General features: G+C 39.0%; 1 protein-coding gene across 5 annotated transcripts in view; it reads right to left on the minus strand.

Moving 5' to 3' along the window:
• Positions 1–27763, minus strand: part of KIF6 (kinesin family member 6) — a 164244-nt gene extending 136481 nt beyond the window's left edge. For 4 of the 5 annotated variants that reach the window (XR_013984511.1, XR_013984512.1, XR_013984513.1 and 1 more), the window contains exons 1-6: positions 27629–27763; positions 25656–25765; positions 24136–24210; positions 12255–12402; positions 8338–8447; positions 6108–6237 (exon numbers count right to left, since the gene is read on the minus strand). Coding sequence is in view for 2 of the 5 variants with exons in the window: in XM_081000155.1 (XP_080856281.1) it covers positions 6108–6237; positions 8338–8447; positions 12255–12402; positions 24136–24210; positions 25656–25765; positions 27629–27694 (639 nt within the window). In the remaining 3 variants the exon portion in view is untranslated. Of the gene's footprint in view, positions 1–6107; positions 6238–8337; positions 8448–12254; positions 12403–13195; positions 13305–24135; positions 24211–25655; positions 25766–27628 lie in introns of those variants that run through there. The other variant, XM_081000156.1, reaches the window with a different exon arrangement.

Below are 27763 nucleotides of genomic sequence, written 5' to 3' on the forward strand. Positions count from 1 at the left end.
TGAAAAAATGAAGACTCAAAATACATACTAAGAACAACAAGAAAACCAATAACCCTCTCCCACAAACACATTTAAAAGGCCACAGATAATTTAATCAGTCAAAAGCCTGGTTGTACACAGACATATAAATGTCTATAAACAAACATTTTTGCCTGGCGCCTGGTAAGTTATGGTGTTATAGATGTCTCAAACTAATACTGGCCAGTGGTAAATGAGTACTGCACACATTTAATGAGTGAAGTATTCTGACTTACAGAATTTTTATTCCTAGTAGAAGTACTTATGTCAGAAAGACTAGAACTCAGCTTCCTAAAATGCCTACGCCACAAGTAGTTTTTTCCATCACCACACCCTTTCTACTATATGCCATAGAAATCACTGTGAGACAGCAAGTGGGGTTTTTAAAAAATCCTTAAATTATATTAACAAGATTTAACTTGATGCTTTGCCTTATCATTTACTGTCTATTCCATGTGGCAGTTCCAGTAGACAGATTTCCTCAAAAGAGAAAATTCCAAAATCGTATGTAAGCCAATAACATCATAAACTATTAATCAGATGCAATGATGGAACATTAACGTAACTGTAATGTAGTTCTACACCTTTGGCTTTTTTTGCTAAAGCACACACATAGATGACGTGGCACAAAGTAACAGAAAGAGAAAATCATTTATTAAAATCACCACTAAAGCAAGATTACTGTCCCGTTTGTGCATCTTTGTTATGAAGCTCCATTGCATATCCAACTATTCAGATAACTTGAAATTAAAAAAAAAAGACAATATTTAATAAGGAGTTAAGAGTCCACTACAAAGATTTTGCTGGTGATTTCAGAACTCTTTTGGTCTTGTTAAAAACATCCCAGACATATGTGTCTGAAGTCATGAAGATGAAAGGGGATTACAGAATGGGTCAATTTCAGAACAGATGGTTTCTATTGCAAATCTCTATCTACAAAAAATATATATGGATTCCAGTGACTTGCAAATAACTTTTTCTATAACGGGATTCCATGACATCATAAGCTACAATGCTTCAATAGTTCTTGGCATCATGAGAGGAGCACAAAGGGCACATTTTATTCAATTCAAACAGTTCCTGTGACAAACCCAAAATTTATGATGGCTGCTTTAAGTTTCTGCTTGGCTACAATTGGACTGTACTCCTTTCCCCCAAGTTGAGAGAGCAGCAGCAACAACAACTGCATAGCTCTCAGCTATTACATGGCAAAATAGGCTCACATGCCATCTCAAAATACCCAATGCGGTTCATGCTAGGTCAACCCTTGTTGTTCACTAGTGGTATTTTAATGTCTGGATATAATAAGGTGCATCGGTTTGAACAATATTCAATACGTCAGATTTTGGTTAGAAAACTGCTGAACAGCTATTTCACATTTTTATTCCCTTATATTTCTAGTATTGTGGTATTGTGAAATTGTGCAGCTTTGCCAAAATTAAAACAAAGATAGATACCAAATTCAAACATTTATGACGGCAGCTAATAAATTTCAGTAATGACACATTTACCACTGTGGTCACATGAAAGATTACCATCCACAGCTTTGTGAATCACCAACAACGTAAAATCTTGAGGAATTGGATGGCTTACTGCTCATGTTATTAAAACCATTTGGAGAAACATGGGTCACGTGAACTGAAGAGGCAAATTATTTGCAACATAGCAGGTTTCTGCTAATGCAATGGAACTTTCCCTTCCTCTCCTCCTTTCCTGCAGCTCCCCAAAATCTGCTTTGGAGTGTTCTCCAGAAAAGATTCCAGGGTGAGAACAGTAAGACAAAGTCCTACTTTGCATGGAAGTCTGCTTGTACACTGAAATAATCAGATATCACTCACCATCAAATTTAATACACAAATTTCAAATTATCCCTGCACATCTTAGAAAATACTTGCATGGGCATTTTTTAATTTTTTTTTATAGATGAATGGGTGCACTGATTCCAATCTTTCCTTATCAACAAACCACAGCATGTTCCAAACTCAATCTAAGCTAGCTCCATATTCATGGGATTACACAAACGTTATGGTTTCCTGTGGTCTAGCCGCAGCAGTGCCTGTTAGTATGACACCTTCTTTATATATGAACAAAGTAGGATATACTGTACATGTAAAAATCATTCAAAAAATTCAAGCCGATTCTGTCTTTTTCTGGCAGCAACAATAAACTGTCAGCATTTTACTAGTGAAAAATAGCAATTAATAAGATTTTTGAGAAGAAAAAGTCTCTTGGCAATTTGGAATGGATGCAGAAAATGGATTATAAACCATCCCCACCCCCCAAAAATGTTCCAGTTTGTCTCTAAGGAAGTCTCTTCTTTATTTTCAACTCAAAATGCTTCAAAACACTAGAATGGTCCTTTAAAATGAGCAAGATTTAGAAGAATAAACTAACAGATAATGATGATAATAGGAACTAAAAGAGAGGTAACGCCAATATGAAGGTCAGGAATAAGTGTCCATGGTCATCTTCAGATATTTAAAATCCTTACTTTCGATTGTAACATATGTGAATGCTGCCAAAACTCTTTGCTCTAGGCACTCCCAAATGCAACTGATAGACAAAATACTGCACGTGCACTGCATCCCAAATTGATGCAATAGTAGAACAGAGCAATAAATCGTACAGCAATAAAATCCTGTACTGAAACATTTCCATTCTCATTAAAATAGGCTACATTTGTATTAAGGAAAACTGAATACCAAGCTGGAGACTAAATTGCATGCCTTCTTTGATCTAGCTTCCTAACAAAACAAGATTTGAGATTTCTGAAGCATCTGCATGCTATGAGTCATTATTTCAACTTTTTCTGTTGAATGATAAATAAAATCCTGCAAAGAACTACTCACACTGTAAAGCCTTTTTCAACTTGAAAGGCCTACGTTATTTTGAAAGTTCTGTAAATAGAAACTGCACTCTTTAGTTTAGATCCATTTCATTTGTGTTGGCTGAATGGCATAAAGAAAGTGAAATCCACTTGGAAATCCACCATTGGTCATTTCCCGGTATCAAGAGATTGCCAAGTCTGAAGCAATAGCAGGAAGACATGCTACAGTCCTTCAGGGCAGCCTCAATTCTGTGAGCCAGAAGACTTAGCACAACTCCTTTCCTGATTATAAGTTGCAGCTTCATTATGTCTTGCTATTGTGGTAGCTTTGCTGAAATAGAATCATAGATTTGGAAGGTACACCAGAGGTCATCTATAATCAACCTTCTGACAATGCAGGAAATCCACTGCTGTAGCATCCCTGACCATCCAGCCTCTGTTTTTTTAAAAAACCCCAATGCAACCTCTGTTTTGTTTAAAAAGAAAAAGAAAACCAATGCAAGGGAGCCCATCACCTACCAAGGCGATCCATGCCATTGTCATTCCATTTTCCCAATGTGAAACTGTTAGTTTGCATTCTATGATCTGGAGCAAGAGAAAACTAATTTATTACGCCATTTATGTAGCAGGCAGCCTTTCAAATATTTGACTATGGCTATTATCTCTTCTCCAAGCTAAACACACCCAACTCCTTCAACTGTTCTTCATAGGGCATGATCTTTAGACCCCTCACCATCTTTGTCACCCTTCTTGCGACATGTTCCAGTTTGTTAGTCTCTTTCTTTAACTGCAGTGCCCAGACCTTGATACGGTACTCCAGAAGAGGTCTGACCAAACCAGAATAGACTGGTACCATTATTTATTATGATCTGGATTTCTTGTGATTCTGTTGAACTGCATTCACGTTTCACTTGTGGTCATCCTGTACTGTTGTCAAGTTTTGTGCCACCCATTCTATGTTTGCGCATCTTATTTTGCCTAACTAGGTGAAAACTTTACATTAAACTCTGGTTAGAGTGTGGTGCTGATAATACCAAGGTCGTAAGTTCGATCCCCGTATGGAAAGCTGCATATTCCTGCATTGCAGGGGGTTGGACTAGATGATCCTCAGGGTCCATTCCAACTCTATAATTCTATTATTCTAATATCATTTTGGAAATCACTACAAATTAATTTGGGTCCGCCTGACCCACTCTAGTGATTTCTAGCTGCCTCGATTCAATCTGTGTTTGGCACAAATAGTTACAAGTCGGCCTAATCCAGTTCATGATTTGTACAAATGTGTTGCACAGTACCATAAAACATGCATTTCCATGAAAAAAGATTTAGTTAAGGGTAATTTTACACATATACTCAAAAACCAAAAATTACGAACAAATCTGGTTCTTTTACCTAGAATTACAAGCTCAGAAGAATTAACTAATGTGCAATTCTTATTTAATAACTTTAAGAAACCTCTAAAGCTGGCTGAAGTTTTGAGATTGCTTCTAGTGTTCCGATTTTAAAAGCATGTAACTTTCTTAATAACTTTTCCTGCAAATGTTGGCTTTGCTGTAAGGACATGAAAATGAGCCATAAGAACTTGACTATGTACTTCAGGCCTAGAGACTATGTTTTGCAGATGTTTTCTGGTTGCCATAGTAGCTTCTGAATTTGTCTCTTTCAATATGAAGTTGGTAACCTCATTTTAAAAAATGACAAGAGTCAATCTTGTAGTATGATGCTTCATCAGAAAAAATACTGACCAGTTAAAAACAACAACTATTTTTATTTCTCTTTTGGATGATAACATAACCAGATATCCAGTGTTAGTATTAACATATACATAATCTTAAAAAGCCAGACCATGACATTTTACACAAGCCAAAATGAGTGCTTCAAATGTGCCAAAAATTCTTGCTTTCCAGGTGCCAGAAATCAAAAGCCTTTTTGCCTTGTGTTTGAAAATTTCCCACTAAATTTTTTTTTGCTGCTCTGAAGTTGTCTTATAGATTTAAGCAAAAGAGCTCTTCTCACTAGTGAACTGAAAGGTTTCATACCCTTGTTAATAATGCCCATTGTTGCTTTTAGAAGTCTTTTTCTGAGTCTTTGTGGATATATACATCATGCCATGAAGATCTATCACAGTCATACTCTTACACCATATGTGTGAACTTGATGTGGACGTGTTATCTCATTCCTTTTTCCTCACTTCCTGGCTTCACTCACAGCTCTTCTCATAACACAATGTAGTCTACTATCACCATATGGTAATGACCGTATCGAAATGGATTGAATGAAGAAGTCTAGCATCTGCTTAGATCTCCTCAAGCCTCAAAATCATGCTTGCCCAATTCACATTGGTCTATGATCCAAGCATGGACTCAGTTTTCCATACAACAGAGTTTGCATGGATCTCATGCAATATACCATCAATTCAGATTTATTATCATGTTGAGCTGGCTTCAGGCACCAGGCCCACTGGCAGACCAACTCTGTGTTACAAAGATATCTGGATCAACCCCACTGTGTGGGAATCCTTTGCAGATGACCACAGTGCCTAGAGACAGACAGACATGTCATGTATCCATAGCAGTGACCAGAAGAGGAATGACCACTAGGAGGATCACAGAGAGAAGAAATGCCATGCTGCATCTGCAGCAGCATAATCAGACACCTACATCTGCCCCAGCTGCAACAAAACATGTCTCTCCCATATTGGTCTCTACAGCCACAGCAGGCACAGCAACTTTCCAACAGTTTGTCTTCACCCCCAAAGGCACACTCCTCCATTGCTGACCACATAACACTAGTAATAACACAATTACACTGTCTGCCGATACATTTCGAGGCCCAATATAAGCTGCAGGTTTTAACATATAAACCCTTATGCGGCTTAGAGCCACAAAAAATGACTGACTGCCTTTCCCAACAAGAATACATCCAGACTATGTTCATCCAGACCTTACAAATGTCTTCTGGGGCCCTTCCCCATGAAGCCCTACCCCCTGAGAGATGCTCAAGAGAAAGTGCCTTTTTGTTTGTGGCTGTCTGCCTATGGACTGTTTTCCCAAGTGAGGCTCACCTGTTGCAGCATCTTATTGGCACCAGGTGAAGATTTTCCTCTTCACCTGGGCATTTGATGGAATTTGAAAAGTTTCTAATGTTGATTGTAAACTACTTGAAGTCTTGTGTTAAATGACTTACAAAAGAGAAGGAAGATATTAAGTATTTTGAGTTCAACGAGAGGAAAATTGAACTGTTTACAGCCAAAGATTCTCACCTCTGCAATCATCCTGTTAGTGTCTCCTAAGAAAAGAAGGTTCAGTGCTTCCTCCTCATTGGTTGCTTGCTGCAAAGACAGATGTTTCAGATGAATATTCTGATCAGGATCTTCCATTATTGTCACCTTTCTAGAAGAAGAAGAGGAGGAGGAGTTTGGATTTGATATCCCGCTTTATCATTACCCTAAGGAGCCTCAAAGCGGCTAACAATCTCCCTTCCCTTCCTCCCCCACAACAAACACTCTGTGAGGAGAGTGAGGCGGAGAGACTCCACTGCTCTTAACCACTACACCACACTGGCTCTACAATACAATAAAATTTTTAAAAAACAAGATTTAAGTAAAGCTTAATGTCGGCATTTGGGGCACAAAATATATTGCAGCCCTTTTAAAGAATCCATCATGTATTTTGTGAATAAGTAAATGCACAGATATCCTGGATTTATATTTTTCCCCTGAACATAGAATCACAGAATCTTAGAGCTGGAAGGGACATAAGAGTCATGTAGTCCAACCCCCCGCAATGCAGGACTCTCAGTTAAAGCAACCCTCAGGTTGTGTCTCTCAGCGAAAAGAAATTTCCCAGGTGTTCATATCAGAACTACCAAAAAAAAAACCTGTGCAACACTGCAGTTAATATTTGCACCTTCAGACAGGCCCATGAAACATTTCATAGGCAATGTGGTGATAGTTTTCCCCACCCTCAGAATACATCCTTTCATTTCCCCTTTTATCTTTGATTTTATTTCCTTTCTTCCACTTACAAGACTGGCCCTAATTCAAGAATGACAGGCTACAGCCTAAAACATGAACTAATAAGGATCATGACACAATTATAATATACAAGCGAAAAAAGTCTTGGGACAGTTCTAATAATGCAGCAGGCAATATCCTATTAGTAACTGGCCTCGCTACATCACTGCCCCCTGCAAAAAAAAAAAATGCTGATCAAAGAGGCATGCCTTCAGTTAACACCTAAAGCTAAACATTGTGGTCTGCACCTCAGAAGTGAGTTTGTACCTAAGTCAGAAGAGAGGGCAGTCCATTAATGGGATGCCACCACTGAGAAGGCTCTATCCCATTTTACTTGACCAGGGGGAAAAGAAGGGCCTCCACCACACAGATGTTCCTTTCAGCATTTGGGCCCTAAGATGCTTAGGGTTTTATGTCAACTTAACAAAGAGAAAACTTGATGGTTGTGGAACTTGTAGACCTCATCTAGACCTGAGATTGTGCATGACTGTGTGTGTGCCTTACCAAATCAAGTCCTCATATGTTAGGTTTTCTTACTAGCTTGGCTGATGCAACCAAATAATTTGTACAGTACAACTTGGCTAATTCTGTTTTATGCATATTCCACCCAGCTTTAAAGAAGTCTACAAATTCCATCTACTTAGCCAAATGAAAACATTCTTTGTTTATAGAAAAAACAAAATTCCTGCTTCTGCCTCCTCTCCATCATTATGGATAAGTTAGCAGTACTTTTCCATATCAAGGTCCAAATTAGGACTAATTCTTATGTATTTTAAACATTTCTACCTGTATTGGAGGAATGGAGACAACTTTATATAGATATAAAGCTAGCAGCAGCAACTTGAATTATGAGAAACAATATACTGAACAGTATTAATAGTTTCCTCTATCACTTTTTTTTTTTTTTTTTTGAGAGGGACAGTTTGACACTGGAAACCATCGACATAATACTATCTAATCAAACTCATATATTTTTCTGCCACTATGGAAAAAGTTGTACCTATTGGTAAAAAAAAAAAAAAAAAAAAGCCAGAATGAGACAGGGTGCAAAAATCCAAGTGTCCAGTAGGAATATTTGTCAGGTCTAATTTTCTTAACTGCCAATGGTGACCAGAAATCTCTACTTTTGCAGCCCTTTTCAAATCACAGATATTCTTTGTTTTAGATGTAACTGTGAAAAAATGACATCTCTGTAAATTCAGAACTCTTTTCAGAATCCACAGCAACCCCTATTAAATACTCATTTTAACTCCATTGTTCCCACTAACTGAATGTGATCCAACATAATGCTAAACTGACACATTTACTTTCTAAAAGGTATGGGAAAGGAAATACATTAAGAATAACCACACCTAAATCTGAAAGCACTTGTGGGTTTTAAAAAAGAAAAATGTAATTGTGCATCTAATGAAGGCTGGAATTTTTTTGAAAAAAAATATATGAAAAGATTTGTGATTTTTAAAAATGTTTTACTCACGGCAAATCTTCTAGTTTGGAGGCTTCATGTCGCGGGTCCAGCAGATCATAACCACACTCATTATAAATTTCTAAGTAGGAAATATGTGTTGTGTATACTTTGCTGCTATCCTGAATTGGAAGAAAAATAAAAAGATGGGATCAATAGTTATCTAAAAACCTAGGATACACTGACAGCACATATTTTGTGTTGTTTACCTTCTTACAGTATGTCCTCCTTTGAAAGGTTTACACACATTATTAGAAGGTGGTTTTTTCCCCATTTTTAATTATAATGTTCCATTATAAGCATTTTGGCATACTAAGAAAGACAGTAATAAAATCAAGAATAAAACATGGTAAGACTATAATAAAAGAGCAACAGCAGTACAACTGGTTACTTATTAACCTTCCTCAAAATATGTTAACACATTTATTTAATGGTTCCATACTTGTACAAATATATACGTTCCATGTTTCTGTGACCAGATCTGTCTGCATTCTCCTCTTGAATTGCTTTGTTGGCTCAGACAATCTGAAAACTGATGGGGAGCAGAAAACAATAGTCTGCTGAGAACCTACAATCTTTCATTTGGGAGAGAACACAAGAAAGGCATCTTCCCCTTTGGACCCACATGGGGAACAGCATCACTTCTCACTGCTTTAGGTAGGAATTGGTATCAGTGTGACATCAGCCACCAGCCCCCTAATCTCCATGTGCATCTCTGAACCTTCAGACTAAAGAAAAGGCACAGAATTGCCATCATTAATAGGTCTGAAAGCAAAGGGTCAAGAATTAATGTGAGCTTACAGAGATCAGCAACAAGCAGCACAGCATTACCAATGATGGACAAGGATCAATGAAAGACAGCTTGCTGTCCATTAGCAATGCTTCTTTGCAATGTGCAGCCTCAAGCGAATACCGGTTGTGCTCTAAGTTGTGCCCATCAGTTCATGTAGGACAGTGGAGAGCCCAATAGGCCTGGCAGTGCCTCACAGACACTAATATACATCCTAGATTGCACCATACTTATTTGCAACTTGTAGAGGTTCCCTGGAAGAATGTCAATGTGGAAAGGGTTCTCTGAATGTACAAAGCCTGAAAACAACACATTTTGCCCCTTTCTTTGGGTATGGAATATGCTCCTATCAACCAAGGATGACTTACTGAGGTGGTGAGTTATCTTCTATTTTACTAGGCTGCCCATTGTAGGAAGACATGGAAGGCTATGGATATTACAAATATTTGGGCAGGACAACTCACTGTTACTGTTTCCCCCTTCCCCAAGGCCCACCATGGATTACGAATTACAAGGGGCAGCACCTCTCCAAAGCTACACATTTTCCACTCCTACCATGCCACCAAAATGCCATGGTTGGTGTTTCCACAAACATACACAAAAAACTGGGCTCGGCGGTGTAAGAGAGAAATGTGTATCCATCTCAGTGATTCCTTGAGTGTCTTTAGACTGAGCTTTGCATTCTGAGTACCTTGGATTTAACATAGTTCCTTCAAGATAATCCACATTTCAGTAAATTTACAGTAATAAGCTTTCCACTAGCTGTTTCTAACACAGCAAGGTAAAAGGGGGGAGCGGATGGTGCTGTGATCTAAACCACTGAGGCTCTTGGGCTTGCCGATCAGAAGGTTGGCGGTTCGAATCCCCGCAATGGGGTGAACTCCCATTGCTCTGTCCCAGCTCCTGCCAACCTAGCAGTTTGAAAGCACACCAGTGCACATAGATAAACAGGTAGTGCTGCGGTGGGAACGTAAACGGCATTTCTGTGCACTCTGGTTTCCGTCATGGTGTTACATTGTGCTAGTAGTGGTTTAGTCATGCTGGCCACATGACCCAGAAAGCTGTCTGCGGACAAATGCCGTCTCCCTCGGCCTGAAAGCGAGATGAGCGCCACAACCCCAGAGTCACCTTTGACTGGAATTAACCATTCAGGGGTCCTTTACCTTTTACCTTTACCTAACACAGCAGTTGGAAGAAAACTGAGCTGGAAGTTGCATGCAGCTCTAAGGGTATGCACATATGCTAGGACCTCCAACCAGGAAGAGATGGGAGAGTGCCAGCTCCCTGCCTAATGTGCAAGAATATACTGAATCTAGCTTTGCCTAGCTAGAGATCCCATATGTGGGACCACAGACCAAGAAGACCCATTCCAGTACTAAACTGAGGCAATCCAGTAAGTGAATTTTTTCCTTTTTAAAAATTCTAACCTTTTAAACCCACTTATGTATATATTCAGACTAGTTCTATGCCACCTTTCTGCCAAACAGGGATACTGGTCAAGGCTTATAAACCAAAAACTCTTAATTCAATTGCAACTTGAATGAACAAGCAGTAACATGAAATAATATCCGAGAGCTGCAACTCAGAAGGACATAAATGTTCCACTTTGGCTTTGCCTCTATTGGTTAATGAAGTGATACAACTGATATTTCAACATATAAACAGAATTTCATTTTCTCTTTTGTGGAATATGGCAAAATACCAAGGTCCTTTCATTTCCTGTTGCAGAAGAATTATTCTCAGACTGTCACATCCTATTTGACAAGAATACTAACCTCTTCATTAACTTATCAGTTCTCAATCAGTTTAATAAAGTTTCCACAGTGCTTTGTTCCCTAGATCCGATTAACAAAATCCTTTACTTCAAGTTTCATCTTGTTTGAGGGAGTATAACACTAAGCTCAAACCTGTATTCCAACTATTACTAAGAAAAAATACTAAATGCAAAGCAGATTGCTACTCAGAATGATAGGGCCACTGCAGACGTACTCTCAGCCATGGTTAAGAGAGCATGAGGAAGCCACATAATTACATGCTCCTTTTAGCCATTTTAGGGGAAAAAACGGCAACTGAATTAGTCAAAGGATGCAGAAATATCTAAAATATACAAGGAATCCAAAGGAACAGGTGCAATAAACTAAAGTAAAATTGGGCATTTCACAGTAACTAACCTCTAATCCTAAATATATTCATATGGAAGTAAGGTCGCATTAATAATAACAGGATTTACTTCCATTTTAGAGGATTTAGGAACACAGAACACTGTATCTCATAATTCAGCCATGTCTGTAACCAGCATAGCAATGAAAATTCACCAGCAGCGCCACCTGTGGAGCAGCTGTAAGCTGTGTCCTATGAATGGCATTCACCCTTCAAGGTCTTTGATGGGATCTTGTTAACTAGTCCTTTTGGTCCAGATACCATTTTTAACAGATCTAAAAATGTTAAATTCAAAACAGATGGGAAAGAGTCTCTTGAGAAAAATACATTTCTGCACAAAATATTTTAATTGCATTTTTACTGTTCACAGATTTACCTGGTTCATGTGGTCTGCAGGTGCAGTTACACAAAGAAAGTTGCCTAATATTTACCCTTTCTTTGCTCAGACAGAATCAATGAAAAAACCTCTTGCATATCATTCATAAGTATTTCAAATCTTTATTGAACAATATAAAAGGCCCACAGAAATCAGGGAGAATTTTGGACATTTCTGTCTCTGAATACTTACAGTTCAGCAATAATGTTTTAATACATTTTTAAGACAGACTGCGTATCTGGTTCTGAACCAGTCTTCTACAGAATCTAAATCAGTTTATCGTGAATGGTTTTAAAATATATCTCCAAGGACTGATATCTCAGCCTTATTGAGGTTTTAAAGACTAAATGAACCCTGGCAGAAAAACCAAGAAGTTAAAAATGAAATGAAAACATATTTAACATCTTAAAACTAATTAAAAGTATCTAAAAATTAAGAACATTTAAAAACTTTAAATAACAATTATATTACATCCCCACACAGATAATAATTTCAAGGCAACCAGATATCATGATAAAATCAGTATTTCTTTCCTCAGCTATATCATTATATTTAGTTAATGAAATGTTTTAAAGAAAAATGATCAGAGAGAATGACCTGTACCTTCTGCAACTGCTGAAATATGTAAGATAGTGTCCGTGGAATTATGCCTCTATCACTGTAACGTTCTGCTCCTCCTGTTATGGTAAAGGTCTTGCCGCTGCCCGTCTGTCCGTAAGCAAATATGGTGCCATTATAGCCAGCTAGAGCACTGAAAGTGGAGGAATAAATATGTTATCTATGGAATATAAACATTGGTTTATAAACCTTCACTCTCTGATTAGTGTAGCCATGGAAATCTTTGCTGGATATTCCTTACATCTTTTAAGATGAAAAATAATGTCAACCTTTTTCAAGCAATTTCCCTTAATTTAACACATTTTTGAATGCTTTCGTGAATATATGCGTTTTTATACAAACTTACCCCAATGTATGCAATTTTGTACGCGTTACTTGGCTGGAGAACTGCACAGCAAAATTCAATGAAGTGCAAATTTTGAAGGCGGGCTATGCTTTGATTCTCACATTGTCCTGCAAAGTGTGAATTTGGTAGCTTCACCTTTAAATGTGAACTGAAGCAAACCCCCCTCAAACCCCATACAGTGTCATTTTTAGCAGTAGCAAACTGTATGGGGGAAAAGATGGCTGCCCCTATCTTCTTGAAGCCATTTTTACATTTAAACAGGTTTTTAAAAGAAGAATGGAATAAGAAACTTTAGAGAACCTTGCAATTGATTCCTCCCTCCTAGGTAAAAAAAACCCAAAAACCTTATTGCTACCCAGCAAACATCACTGATTAACCCCCTTCCAACTCTCAGTGGGGAAATTTCCAAAGAAGGAGAGGGATCCCTTTTCACAGTCCGTATTTTATACTAGCTTTTGAGTACACTGTTTTAGAAGAAACCAATCACCATTTCCAATTTCACAAAAATAAAGTTCTAAATGCAGAAGACAGAGATCAGTGCAAAATGTAGCCAGAGGTTGCAAAAAGGTATCCTACATACCTTCTCCGATAATTCACATATATAAAGATTTTTCTCAGGTAGCAATGCACATACAGAGTCTTTGTTTTCAAGTCACATTCAAAGTGAGACATTACTGTTGTAAGCAATATGTGGCTGGGGGAAAGAGAAGTGGGAAGAGAGAGGGAAGATAGTAAAGTTTCATTATTTTACATAGTACAGTGGTACCTCGGGTTAAGTACTTAATTCGTTCCGGAGGTCCGTTCTTAACCTGAAACTGCTCTTAACCTGAAGCACCACTTTAGCTAATAATGGGGCCTCCCACTGTCACCGCGCCGCTGCTGCGCGATTTCTGTTCTCATCCTGAAGCAAAGTTCTTAACCCGAGGTACTATTTCTGGGTTACCGGAGTCTGTAATCTGAAGCGTATGTAACCTGAAGCATATGTAACCTGAGGTACCACTGTATATGAAGGAAGCTTTTATGTCAGCATCACGTGAATCGCTACTTTTTGTTGGCAATGTGAGAGACCAGAGGGCTTTGCAGTGGTTTGCAGTGTGTATTGTTTTGTGGGGGGAGAGTGTTGCTGGATGAGATATACCAGGCATCCCCAACCTGCAGCCCTCCAGATGTTTTGGCCTACAACTCCCATGATCCCTAGATAACAGCACCAGTGGTCAGGCATGATGGGAATTGTAGTCCAAAGCATCTGGAAGGCTGAAGGTTGGGGGTGCCTGAGATAAACCATATCAACTGTATGCTGTCTCGGGGGTGGGGGGTTTGATCCCTGTCTTATTGACTTGCATATGTAATGATGAATTATGGCTTCTCCCATAATTATATCATATTCCTGACATCATATCAATGGAAACATTTCAGCTTGATGAAGTAATCATTCTCTTGATAAGACTTACTAGTTTTCAAAAGAAGATTGTATTTGGTTTGTTCAGCTCAAATACTCAACATATGTTATGTAAAAGAAGAGGGGGAAAGTATTTTTGTGCACTCTGTTTATGAGTAAAGCTATAAATAAGCCATGCTAAAAAAAAAAAAAAAGCAAAACCTTCCTTTTCTTCCCTAGGAGGATGGGGCCATGTGTAGGTCAACAGTGAGTCTGGTGCCATGAGAGAGGCAAAAGGCCTCCAACTCATTTATCTGGAAGCCTAAGCATTTGCCAGATGGCTCAGCGTAATCTACAATAGCAAAATGTCAAAGAAAAGAACACAATAAGATGCCAAAGAAAGCCAGTATCTGCTGAAAACAAAAATACCAGAATTGTCAGAAGTATTTGTTTTCTGCCTGGTTATTAGGCATATATTCCACCTTTGTTTCAAAAAGAAGTCATGGGGGGGGGGGGTGTTCTATGTTACATCATGTTGTCAGAGTGAAACAGCTGTTTGTCCACTTTAGGATTAGCAGAATATTTTCAAACTTCGCAGCATTGCACTGAAACTGGGCAATTCTTGAGTGATCAGTTTCTTGGGCTTGGTCCTCACATTCTCACAACGTCTTACTCTGTCTTGCTGTAATTCAATGTTTCCGCAGTTTATTAAACCAGATTATTTTTTTTTGTTACATCTAAAGTGCAAAGCGATAATTTAATCTCAGTTTACAAAATGTGATATGAAAGCTGGCTCCACTTAAACTAGGATACCACTCTGTAGCCACATTTAGAACTGTCAGAGTTTCTGGACTATCTTCGATGTTCACTCCAAGATGAGCTACAATCATTCAAGATGGAACTGAGATTGAGGATAGGTACATATTCTCTAGGGAAGATCGCATGTGGCATACTAGTTGAAGCTAGTAAAAGGTTCTTGCGGGCACTACCACTACCTGAGTATCCAAGAGCAGGGATAGTTCCAGGAATACTCCCATATTGTACATCAGCTGAGTCAATGAAAGTGTAACCCTGCACAGAACAGGTTGCACATCTATTCCAATGTCAGGTTTAAACTTGCCTGGATGGAGCCTCAGTTTATTCACCCTCATCCCATCCAAATTGCCCCAATAGTGGTGGTGGTGGTGGTGGTGGTGGTGATGCCAGTAAAACTTAAAAATCCAGCCAACTGCCATCACAAGAAGATATGGATTAGGACAGTGATGGCCAAACTTGGCTCTCCAGCTGTTTTGGGACTACAACTCCCACCATCCCTAGCTAACAGGACCAGTGGTCAGGGATGATGGGAATTGTAGTCCCAAAACAGCTGGAGGGCCATCACTGGATTAGGAGAAGAAAGAGTTGAGGAACTAGCAAAAGGAGAGTTGGGCAGAGAAAGAATGCTAGGTAACCACTTGCAGAGTACCACTTGTTCTGCAGATGCCCTTTTTGGAAGTTACAATGTGACTAGAGACTGGAATGCTTTTCTCTTAGGTAGTTGAACTTTAAAATGGTTACAGAATTGCTTTATTTAGTTAATTATATCTGTATCTCAAACAGAAGCACATCAAAGACATAATAAAGAAAGTAACCATGCTAAAATGAACTGTAGCAAATTTTTGTCATGCTACAAAGTGTCATAGTAAGGCATTCATGAATTTGTGACAGGGTAGCATGTTGTACAGATATATAGAAGATTGTTACATTTCTCTCCCTAGATTCAGGAGAGGCATGTTACTTTGGCAATATAAACCTAACTGAGTGGAACAAATCTGATTTCAAGAGACTTAAAAGAAATGAGGGAATTCTGATTGGGGAAAACAAAGACTTTGAAGTACTGAGTTAAAATAATCAAGTTAAAAAAAAAGAAAAAAATCCACTTTATAAGAGAGGCCTTGAATGGGAAAATGGGGCCTTTGGACCAAAAGAATCTTAACTGCTCCTGCATTATATATAGTACTGCATTAGCCATTAAATGAGGTGGCCCTACAATAACTATGGAACGAGTTAAAACAGGGGAAAAGCACAAAGGTAGATACTGTGGAACCTTGGTTCTCGAACTTAATGAGTTCCAGGAGTCCATTTGACTCCTGAAATGGTTCACAAACCAAGGCACAGCTTCCAATTGGCTGCAGGAGCTTCCTTCAGTCAAGTGGAAGCCTCATCAGACGTTCAGCTTCTGAAAATTTTTCACAAACCGAACACTAACTTCTGGGTTTGCAGCATTCAGGAGCCAAAACGTGCGAGTACCACTTTCTTTTCACTCAAGAACTAATCAAGTTCTTTTCACTCAAGAACTAATCAAGTCTTGAAGTATTTCAAGCTTTTATTCAGGGAGCTTTTTTATTTTTGGCTAAAAATAAACTGGAGATCAAAGTATGTAAAATACATGCTGATGAAAGTTGTCAACTATTAATATTTCAGTCACACCCCTTCTCTATTTTTCTGGCATCTTTGTACTTCCATTCTATCCATCATAGACACCCTTTAGAACCAGAGTGAAATATGGCACAGTACTGACTAATTCAACTTTCAAGTAGTAATGCTTATGAGAAACATAAAGTTTACCCTCATTTTAAAGTTTTGAGACAGATGTTTTCAAGGAGATACATTTAAATATCTTTCCTCATTTGGAGATAAAAGTTATTTTCATTAAAATAAACAAAATATCTCATTATTACATCTTTTGTCTCCCTGCCAAATCTGTAGCATAAACCCTATTTAGCAATGCTCTTCATTTCACGGATATGTGCAGTTCTTTATATATACACTTAGCAGCATGGATTTTTTTCACTGCAAATACATACTGCATACATTTTTTTCCACAAAAGCTGTCAGAAATTGGCCTGAAAAAGATGTGCAGTGTTTATAATTTAAGCAGTTTACATTAATTTGAATGCTTGGGCAATCTGTATTTTGTGTCAAAATAAATCTTAAAAGATACTATGCCTTATAATAGCAGTTTGAGGGAAAACATAGTAATCCTTGATACAATTTCAGATCTGTGGCTCCATAGCTGAGTGTCTTTCTTTAAAAAAAACACCCAGTTTAATCTTTATAGTTCTGACACTTCATTTTTCAGTGAGATTTAAAAAGGAGGAAAGAAAACAAACCCAAAACATGCTAAATAAAAACCCTACAATCATGTCAAAGTGGTATTCAAAAAGGGCATTATTTTCTTCCCCCACCATGCTGCAAATAGACTCTGCCGACATCGATGTCAAGCCACCTACACGAATAAGAAGAAGGATGTGATGCATGTTTGTCTATTGTATGGCTTCACCACTGCTTACTAAGGGATATCAAAAGATGGTAATGCCTCCCAGTATATCATTAGTTCTCAACTGCTAAGCCATTGGCTGGAACTAACTATGGACCATCCTGCTAGTTCCAAAGAGGGTGGATTTTTTTACTTATTTACCAGTCCTAAGTACCTAGTCCAGTTCTTCTTTCTCCCATATTTCATAGAGATAGAGAGGTTTTTAGGACTCACTCAATTCCCTTGACTTTAAATTATAAAATCATGGAATTGTAGAGTTGGGAGGGACCACAAGGGTCATCTAGTTGAATGCCCTGCAATGCAGGAATTTTTGCCCAACATGGGGCTCAAACCCACAACCCTGAGATTAAGAATCTTGTGCTCTAATAATAATAATAATACCTTTATTGTCAATGTACAACCTGTGTACAATGAAAATAACCAAGCCTCCCTCCCTCCCCAACACTCAATCTCATTGCACTCTGTGTGCTTGTCGCACAACACACCAACCCTGAAAGTCAGTTGCACTGTATTATTTTCTGTTCAGCAGCCTAACAGCCTACGGATAGAAACTGTTTTTTAGCCTTTTGGTACGACTGAATATACTTCTATATCTCCTGCCCAAGAGTAGAAGATTAAAGAGGTGCTGGCCAGGGTGTGAATCGTCCCTGAGAATTTTTCTCACTCTCCTAAGGCATTGATTCCTTGCAATGTCATCTAGCGGGCTCAGGGGACAGCCCATGATATCATGTGCTATGTTCACCACCTTCTGTAAAGACTTTCTGTCCATGGCTGTCAAGCCAACATACCACACTGTGATACAATATGAGAGGACACTTTCTGTTGTGGACTGGTAGAAGGAGGTCATCAATTGTTGTTTAACATTGTTCTTTCGCAAGACCCTGAGGAAATGGAGTCTCTGCTGGCACTGGCGGAGGAAGAGGGGGGCGGGGGGAGCATGATCCCGGTGGGGTTCCATTGTGGCTGCCCCCGCCAGTGCTGGGCGCCCCCGCAGGTGGTGCCCCCCGCCCCAGAACACGCACTCCACCCCCAGGATGCGTGCCAGCCCCGCCCTGCCTGCTCTCCGCCCCCTGTGCCAGAGCATAAAGCTCAGCCACTGTCTGTTGGGCCTGAGCTATTTGGTTGAGTTGTGGTTGTTGATGTGAAATGAAGTCCTTCAGAATATGACTGCACACACCCACACCCTGAAAGAGGTAGGGTACTTTTCACTAGTGAAATCACAAAGCAACCGGTTTGAAGAAACCCCCTGCTCCCCTTTCTGTTTAGCCAGCCATTGAATCATGGAGTTGTTAGCCAAGCAAGAGAGGGAAGTGTCAATGGCGATAACTAGGATATGTAACAGTGGCATTGCAGAATCTGTCCACACAAATATCAGAGCGCTACGATTCATCCCAGAGTATTTCCTCTGTGTACAGTACTGTTATCAGAAGCTTTATTTCCTCTGACCAGAGGCATTTTATAGTGAACTATTATTTGTTAATGTTTAATATTTCAGATTTCATGCTGCAGTATTCAGAGTCCAATGAAAATGACATCTTAAAATTAGAATATTTAGATATAAGAGTTTTAGTCTGAAATCCTCAACATTTTGGAGAACAAACAAGGAAAGAAAAAGCTTCTAGCCAAAAAATCAGGGCCAATTCTGTGGTCAAATGCCAGTTGGCAAGAAAAGTACAGAAGCAACTGGAGGCTGTGGCACCAGGACTTGCTGACTTGCCCACCAATCTCCACCCTCTCCTCAAAGTGGTTCTCCCATAAAATTAGTTGTTGTCCAGGATTCTAGGCAAACTTGTGTAATGTTTTTAAGGTACTGATCCCAGGACTCAAGTTAAGCAATATATCACGTAGATCTACATACACAAAAAAGATGTTTGGCACTTGCAGTTTAAGTTGCAATTTCAAAAGAAGACAAACTTGTGTTACAACAAGTTACTGTGGTTATGCATTCTTTAAAGTAAGCTACAATAACACAAAACTCTACAAACTCCAGTAATAAATATTCTGGTCAGAATATACGAGACAGAGTGCACTTAGCCAGGTTAGGAACGTGCTGTTCCAGATGCTGTGTAAATATAAAACTAAATGACAACTCTTGTTCCAAAAAATTTATAGTCAAAAATACCAGAAGCAATAAATGATCTATAACTGGAAAACTGACAATATCTTTCTTTTCAGTATTTGGGTAGCATAAGTAAGTTTTAAAAACCTTTTATTCATGTAGCCACTGTGTTGGAAACTATTCTGTCTGCCAGTTAAATCGCCCAGCAACCTACTGTACCAGCAAAAATCACCTACATGTCCAGAATCAACATGCTACAGCTGCATTCAATCGAGCCACAAAACAAGTTCAAGAGGACGGAAAATGTGATATGCTACACCACAGCTGAATGGCTGGGACAATGAACAAAGAATAATGGGCAATAGCTGTTCTTTGTGGGAGAAGGCAACGAAGAGTGACACATACTCTCCTACACTACATGCAAAATAAAAGCCACCCTCTCCTTCATAGTTTGTTTTATGTGTGAATTAGCATTAGGCATGGTAAACCAGGGCTGCTATCATAAAACCAAAAAGTGGGTTTTCATCCCTCATTGTCCTAGTTAGTGCTAATGCACATGTAAAACCTGATTGGCATTAAAGAAAGCCATGGAAGGGAGGGTAGAATTCACATGCAGTGAAGAGGATGGTGCGCACACAAGCCCACAGCACACTCCCAGTCTCCTAACTGTATTTAGGAAACTGGGAACTTCTGCTGCATTCAGTCATAAAAGAGCCTTTCTTAATTTTTGAGTTCTTTTCATTTTAATACAACATCCATTTAATATAATAGCATATAATATAATACAATATAGTATAGTATAATAGCTCTAACATAGCTGAGAGAACAGATTGACTAGCCAACAATACCTGTGTAATAAATTCAAGACTGGGTCCTCATCCCCACAACTGGGTGTGCTGGTTATATTCCATGACCCTCCGACTTCCTGGTAATTCTATGGTCACCAGTCCTAATCAACATATGGGCATCTGACCATACGAGACAGACAATTTTGCCATTTGAATCTCACAGTATAGTCTCGTCTGAGCATTCTCCAAGGTCCAGTAACTTACTAGCTAGTTAGCGCACATGGCTTCTGCTGTTGTGCATCTTGTTCTTGTAAGTGGTATCCCTTGATAGAATGCTGGAGCTCTAGGGGAATTTTTTACATATTTAAGGTAAGTCAAATAAGTTAAAGAACCATTAAATAGTTAAATTTCTTCCATCATTGCATGACTTAAGCATCATGAGATCAGTTGTTCTATATTCATAATGAGTTCAAAGTGCTAGAAACCAACACTGCAAACCATCATTTTTATTCTGATTTGCACACAAGGACTTTTAAGTTGCACTTAAACCAGTCCTACTTTGGATGTCATGGGAAACTGATTCACCAAACCAGGTAGTCTATCTCAAGAAAAGAGTGCAGGAGGAGAAGAGAAGGGAAAGAGGACATGCTCAAACTGGTAGCTTGTTCCTGCTCCACTAAACCATTGTTTGTTGGAGCAGCAATGTTACCTATGAACCAGGCCAGAAAGCAATATTATATGTTAGGGGAAATGTTTAGAACAATGTTGGACAATGGGTAGGTTATCGGACACGTTCACTTCCTGAGGCAATTTAATCTGGCCCCTAACAAAGCTATTAAACGTTACTCAAGGCAACAAAATTGTCCACAGTTTCACTTATAAAGAAAAAAGTGTTTTAAAGTTGTAAATAAATATTCATGATCCTGGCAAGTCATGAGAAGTTCAGTTAATATGAGTAAATACAGTTCTGACCCTCTGACTACTATTTGGGGAATGCAGGGATGTCAGAGAATACAGAAACTGCTTATCACCTGTTTAAAATGTCTACTCTAGCAAAAGACTAGAGAACCAAGAAATGTATCAGTCACATCACTGAAACAAGAAAAACAATGCAGTGACTTAACATTACCCAACCTGGTGCCTTTCAGATGTTTTGAGCTATAACTTCCATCAGACCCAAGCTGAAACGAGTTGCAGGCTAAAATATCAGGAGGACAACTAGTTGGGACAGGCTGCCTTAAGTAAAATAGCATTTCAAATGAACCTAAAGAAGTCCATGTAATCCAGAGCTTTCCAAACTATGTGTCGTGACACATTAGTGTGTCGGCTGCAGTGTGTAGGTGTGTCACGCAAACGCTCCCTACGCTCCTCCCAGGGCTGAAAAGGGGTTAGTTTAACCTCTGGTTTGCTAGTAAAACTAAATCACTATGTCATGAAATGATGCATGTCTAAAAAGTGTATCACCAACATGAAAAGTCTGGAAAGCTCTGATGTAATCTAAGCAAATCAGAAGATTAAAAATCCAACCTCACAATGGGGCTTGTTGTCAAGTAACCATGAATGGAAGTGCAGTCTGAAACAGTTAAACAAATGGAATCCTACAACTTGGGGGGAAGTTCAAAGAAAGACAAAAATAGGAAAAAAATGATTCAACTCTTCATCCTGCCAACAAGACACTGAAAACCTCTAATTAGCACCATGCATGTCCTCTCCTTTTATCATATTTTGACATTGTTCTGGATTTATTCTGTTGTAATACTGAATTTAGCCTCCCCGTGATCATATGACAAACAGCCTTGGAATGTTACTGAAGAACTTCATTGATATTTCTGTTGTGTTACTTTCCTAGAAATACATCAGCAAAGCTGTTCCTTGACTTACTGGTATACTTTTATCTTCATAAACATGTGGGTCTGAGCCTCTAGAAAATGGATCTGACAAGCTGGCATACCAACCTTATGTGCATGTTTTTTAAAGATAATAAAACCAATGTTCATTTTGAAGAACCACACAATAGCAAAATAGCAACAATTAATCTAATTGTAACAACCTGTAAGGAAATTTTGGCACACTCCATTATAGAATGAACAGCAACTGTAACACCACGCAATGAAGAACACCCTAGAATATGAACACATCTGTAAATATATACTTCAAAAATAACATTGTGCATAACAGAATGTTTTTTTAACTGTGTTTAGAAAGCCCAGTTCAAATAATGAGCTATGTTGCAATAAAACTGCAATTACCAGCAAGTGATAACATCCTGCACTTTTATAAACCAAAACAGAACAAGCGTTACTCAACTATGGAAACAAACAGCTAAATTACAACATAGTTTAAAAAGAACACAAACATTGCAAGAAAATATTTTTCTGTCTGTTGACTGACAGTTTTAATTCACATATTTGTTATTTCTCCAAAAAGTATTTGAAGCCATATTTGGGGGGAAAACAGATGATACATAATCCTTCAATTCCAAAATAAGAACACAGATTTTAAAAAAACTAAACAAAAACATGTAAGGAGTGTCAGTTAAAAATTAAGGCGGGTTCAGCTTTTAATTATTACATGAGACTTTACCCATTCATAGGGCTCATTTGCATACAATGCTAAACTATGGTTTAACACCATAAAGAGAAGGCACATAGTGCTGGTGCTCTGCCACCTCTCCTTCTCCCTCGTGGTCGGTAATTCAACCAAGTTTACATTCCATTTCAAAGGATCTTCACTTAGCGTTATATGCAACCAGGACTCATAGCTTACAACAAACAACGGGCATTTGCTACACAAGCCACCTTCAAAACATGGATAAACCATGATGAAACACAGTCCCATGGTCATTGCAGGAAGTGATAGACTGGGAGGAAGGCAGCCTCACACTGGTGCAAGTTCTCCTACACCTACTTAGTATGGGAGCAGCCTCTTTGTTTCCTCTCACACAAATTAAAATGTAGAAGAAGAAGAAGAAGAGTTTGGATTTGATATCCCGCCTTTCACTCCCCTTCAGGAGTCTCAAAGCGGCTAACATTCTCCTTTCCCTTCCTCCCCCACAACAAACACTCTGTGAGGTGAGTGGGGCTGAGAGACTTCAGAGAAGTGTGACTGGCCCAAGGTCACCCAGCAGCTGCATGTGGAGGAGCGGAGACGCGAACCCGGTTCCCCAGATTACATGACTACCGCTCTTAACCACTACACCACACTGGCTCTAGCTTCTAATAATGGTGATAGTAACCCACTTGCTCAAGTTAAGAGGACTGAAGGATTGTGCAGCTGGACACTTTAATCAAAATGCCCATTTACAACTATTAGCTCCCTAGGCTGCCCTTGATGGATTTAACACTTTAATCAAAATGCCCATTTACAACTATTAGCTCCCTAGGCTGCCCTTGATGGATTTAAGATCTAACTACTTATGAGCCTATTCGTAATTGTTAAAGCAATTATTCCAATTCTTCTAAAAAGTAACCAAATCTATGTTGATTATTTTGCCCATTATGAATTTAAGTAAGAAAGTCTAGCTTAGAAATAGCAGCCAAGCAGTGAAAGAAGTTAGTTTTTAACACCTACCTTGGAAATGTGGACTCCAGCAGAACCTGGCATAATACCATATGCCAGTAAACATGAGGTTAGGGAGGAGTAAAATTCAGATATAAGTCACTTGACTAAGGCCACATAATTAGACCTAGTTCACACAGAAAGCAAACAAGGTGACAGAATTCTGAGATAATAAAATGGAGTGTTTCACTTCCAGGTATAGGTGACAATGTACCATTTTGGATGCCTCTCCAAATAAATAATAAATGCATTACTTTGCACTGACGCCCCTTGAAGAACCACATTGGCCTATTGTTTTCAAATTATTTTTGGGAACAGCTAAAAACCATTCACAGAAGGCATAACCCCTAGGTGGTTATTAGATGATGATTTAATTAATTAAAGAAATTACACATTTTAAAAAAATAATCAAACTTACCATTCTGCAACTGGCTTGGCAATGGCTTCAAAAATTTCATCCTGTTTTGATTCCTGATCAAAAACTTTCTGAAATCTGCAAATTATGTATAATTGGTCATGCAAATCTTAAAACACTACTTCTTTTTTTATTTTTAAAAAATATGTTTGTAACTAAGTCAATGTTTACATCACTAAACTTACATAACCCAGTACAATGTTTTCCCTGTAGTCTTTACTACACTATGCTGTTGTGCTATTGTATCCACAAAAGACTGTAAACACTGCTGCTTTGACAAACACTCTACAATAAAATCCTCTGATAAAATTATACTGCTTAGAAAAAAGCAAACTGTATTTTACTACTGTCAAGGGGATCAGTGCTTCCAAATGGCCTCACACAGGACTTGTATAATCAACCCTAGAATCAAACAGATCATATAAACAGTACAAATTATTTTCAGTTTTCTTCTACATAAGAAGAAAGGGAAGTCATTAAGGAAGTTATTTTAGTCGAAGATCCAATCCTTCAAAGGAATTGTGCCCAATTTGCAACACTTAATACAAAACTTTTATCATCTTAATGTAGCATCATATTTACAGCAGGTTTTTTTAAAATGTGACAGCAGCAGCCTCTGCATAAGAATAGAAGAACCCTGCTCTGTGGAACATTTCTGTCAAATATGTATTCCACCTATTTCTTTAATAGAAACTATTCTGAACTACTCCATTTTTTTCTGCTACAAATGTTTTAGAAGCCTTGAGGTTTCTGGTTCTCATGTCCATTCACTTCAGTGTAAAGCAGAGAGAAGTTAATGTTACGTAATGACTTTGAAATCTAAAACACAACAAAGCTACTACTTCATCACTAAGCCTTAATACTTAATTTCAAAATAGTTAGCAAAATAGTTCTAGGCTGTTTTAGATTGCTTTCAGCATAATTATAGCATCCTTCAACAATATCAATAACCGTCATTCATTCCCAAGCAAGGAAATTGAAACAGGCAGAAATGGTACTTTACAATGCAATCTCAAACTCATTTACCCAGAAATAATTTCAACTGAATTCAATGTGATTTAGGTTTAGTGGGCCTAATCAGGCCCATGGGATGGAGGTTCCTCACCACTACCCTAGAACAGCAGTCCTTTTAATTCCATGCACATTTATTTGGGTGTAATCCCATTATTTCCAAATGAAGATGCATGCAATCAGGCAGTAAAGGTATCACTTCTAAGTCTTTTCTCTCCCTACAATACACAACAGAGTTGCCTTATGATCACATGGTATAATAGCACTAATACAAAACAACAAGCAAGGATAACCTATGAAATTGCGACCCTTTAACATTCTCTGTGAACACCCACCCCTCCCTGCCTTTTAGCACAGGGTTCAGGGGTAGGGGAAAGGTTTGCAAACTATAAAACAACATGATGGAACATTATCAGATGGCATTTTTGTGTTTTGCCATTGTGCCATTCACAATGTTCAAACATACAATATTCCTAAAATTAACTATGTACCAAGGAGACAAATTAACTTACCTAAATTTGTAGCTTTCTCGTTTGTTATTGACAAATCCATCTGCCAAATCACGTGGCACAATAATCTCCAAACTGAATGCTGATGCCTCATCTTGTTCAACTGAATATATCTACAAAATAAATATGGAGTCCTTTAATATGTTATTTGTATTGGTGAAATTCCAATTTATTTATTTATTTCAGAATACAGCATAAATTACCCTTAGACCTAAAACTGTAGACTCTATGGACAACTTCCAATAGGCTTTTTTAAAAAGGGAATATATCTAATAGTAATGCCAATAATGAAACCAATAATATCAAGAAGGGTTTATATTCACATCAGTTAGCAAATTATACACAAATAGGGAAAATATATTTGTTTGGAAAACATTTAAACCTTACACATGCAATGTATACAGGAATATGGCAGGGTAATAAGCCAGATCTTCACCACCTATTAAATACAGAACTGTGTGTGTCATATCAAATGTAAGTCCCAGTGCTATTTTTCTAGAAAAAGAGTTGTCAGAACTCATCATGAACACCTCCCTTGTTCTCTTAGAATGGCAATGGTGCCCACCTGAGAGGTGCTGAAACAGCTCTGGTGAGCTCCAGCTGAAAAAAGACCTGTCCAACTCCCTACTCCAACTCCCAAACAAGTCTTGCAGATAGATTACCAGGAACTGTGATTGCCATAGTGAGCCAATTGGGGTGGGGGCTTCATGGTGCAGATAGATACCATAGGTTGTTATTTCTCCTGGCAAGTTCTTTGCATTTTTTTTAAAACTGCATAATAGCAGGTAAACCATTTCCTATTAATCATAGTTGGCAGGAGGAATCGAGGAAAGAGTTTCAGTTGCAGAGTTGTCTGCCATTCAACAGTTATAGATACGCAAATACATAATTTCACTGATTTGCTTTTAGTTCTATAGAACGTAATGTCATTTATTTACTGTTCTGTATTTACACTTGATATATGGGGGAATCATCATTAAGGGCTGTCCAACAGTGGAATGGACTCTGTCCGAAGGTGGTGGACTCTCCTACGTGGAAGGTTTTTAAGCTAAGGTTGACAAGCCATCTGTGATGTATGATCTGGTTGAGATTCCAGCATCGCAGGGGGTTGGACGAGATGGCCCTCGGGATCCCTTCCAACTTTACAGTTCTAGGATTCTATCATCATTATCATCATTATAACTTTGCCAAAGCCAAAGCATTCAGTGTCACAATCAAAACCCCAACTCCCAGGTAGCCAACAACCCATTCTAATAGTGATAGTATATATTGGTATGCATCAATTTATATTCCGTTTACGGCCAAAACAAGCTGCTATGACGAATATGGGTTAAATTCCCATAAAAACTTACAACCACAGGAGCCAAATCCTAGAGGCCAAAAGGGGGGTCTTCGGCCAACCCTCAACAAATGTTTGATTGGGCCAGCCCCCCCCCCAAAAAAGATGATGGGCGTTGCTGTTCAGTTTGCGTGCACCACATCATGCGGTCAATTCTGTGGGGCGGGGCTCACCTGCCCACCCCCTCCCAAAAAATATTTTATTGTTGGCACCCCTGTTTACAACTTCTGTGTAGGATACAGAAAAAGAAAGGGGGAAAAACCCAGCTGGAAATGAGTTCCTTGATGAGTGATTCAACAGACCAGAACTTTATGGTGATTCTACTAATCACGTGAACAGAAAGATCGTCTGGATTCGCTCTCGATGCGCCTGCGACTGTCGAAGGCGGCGCATTCGCTTCTCAGGCATCAGCCACACCAAGCCACAACTTCCTCAGCGGGCCGCCCTCCTCGCCTTCCTCTTCCAGCTCGTCTCCACAGCAGGGTCCCCTCCATCCCTTCCCTGCCAAAGGGCGCCCCTCACACGCAGCGGCAGCAGCAGCCGGCACTCCCCCCCCCCCGTGACGTCCTGAATATTTATTTATTTATTCGTTCGTTCCGTCCCTCGGACGCAGCTGGTTCTTCCCCGCGCCACCTACCCCCGGCGGCTGCCTCCTGCCGAGGGGCTTGACCCGGGCATAGATCTGGATCGTTTGCTTCACCATCTCCGCAAATCAAAGCTTTGTCGGGGCGAGGGGGCGCTAGGCCCTCCATAGCAACGGTAACCGGGCAAC

This window comes from Podarcis pityusensis (genome assembly GCF_964106645.2).
Source record: "Podarcis pityusensis genome assembly, chromosome: 3".
Classification (NCBI taxonomy): Eukaryota; Metazoa; Chordata; class Lepidosauria; order Squamata; family Lacertidae; genus Podarcis; species Podarcis pityusensis.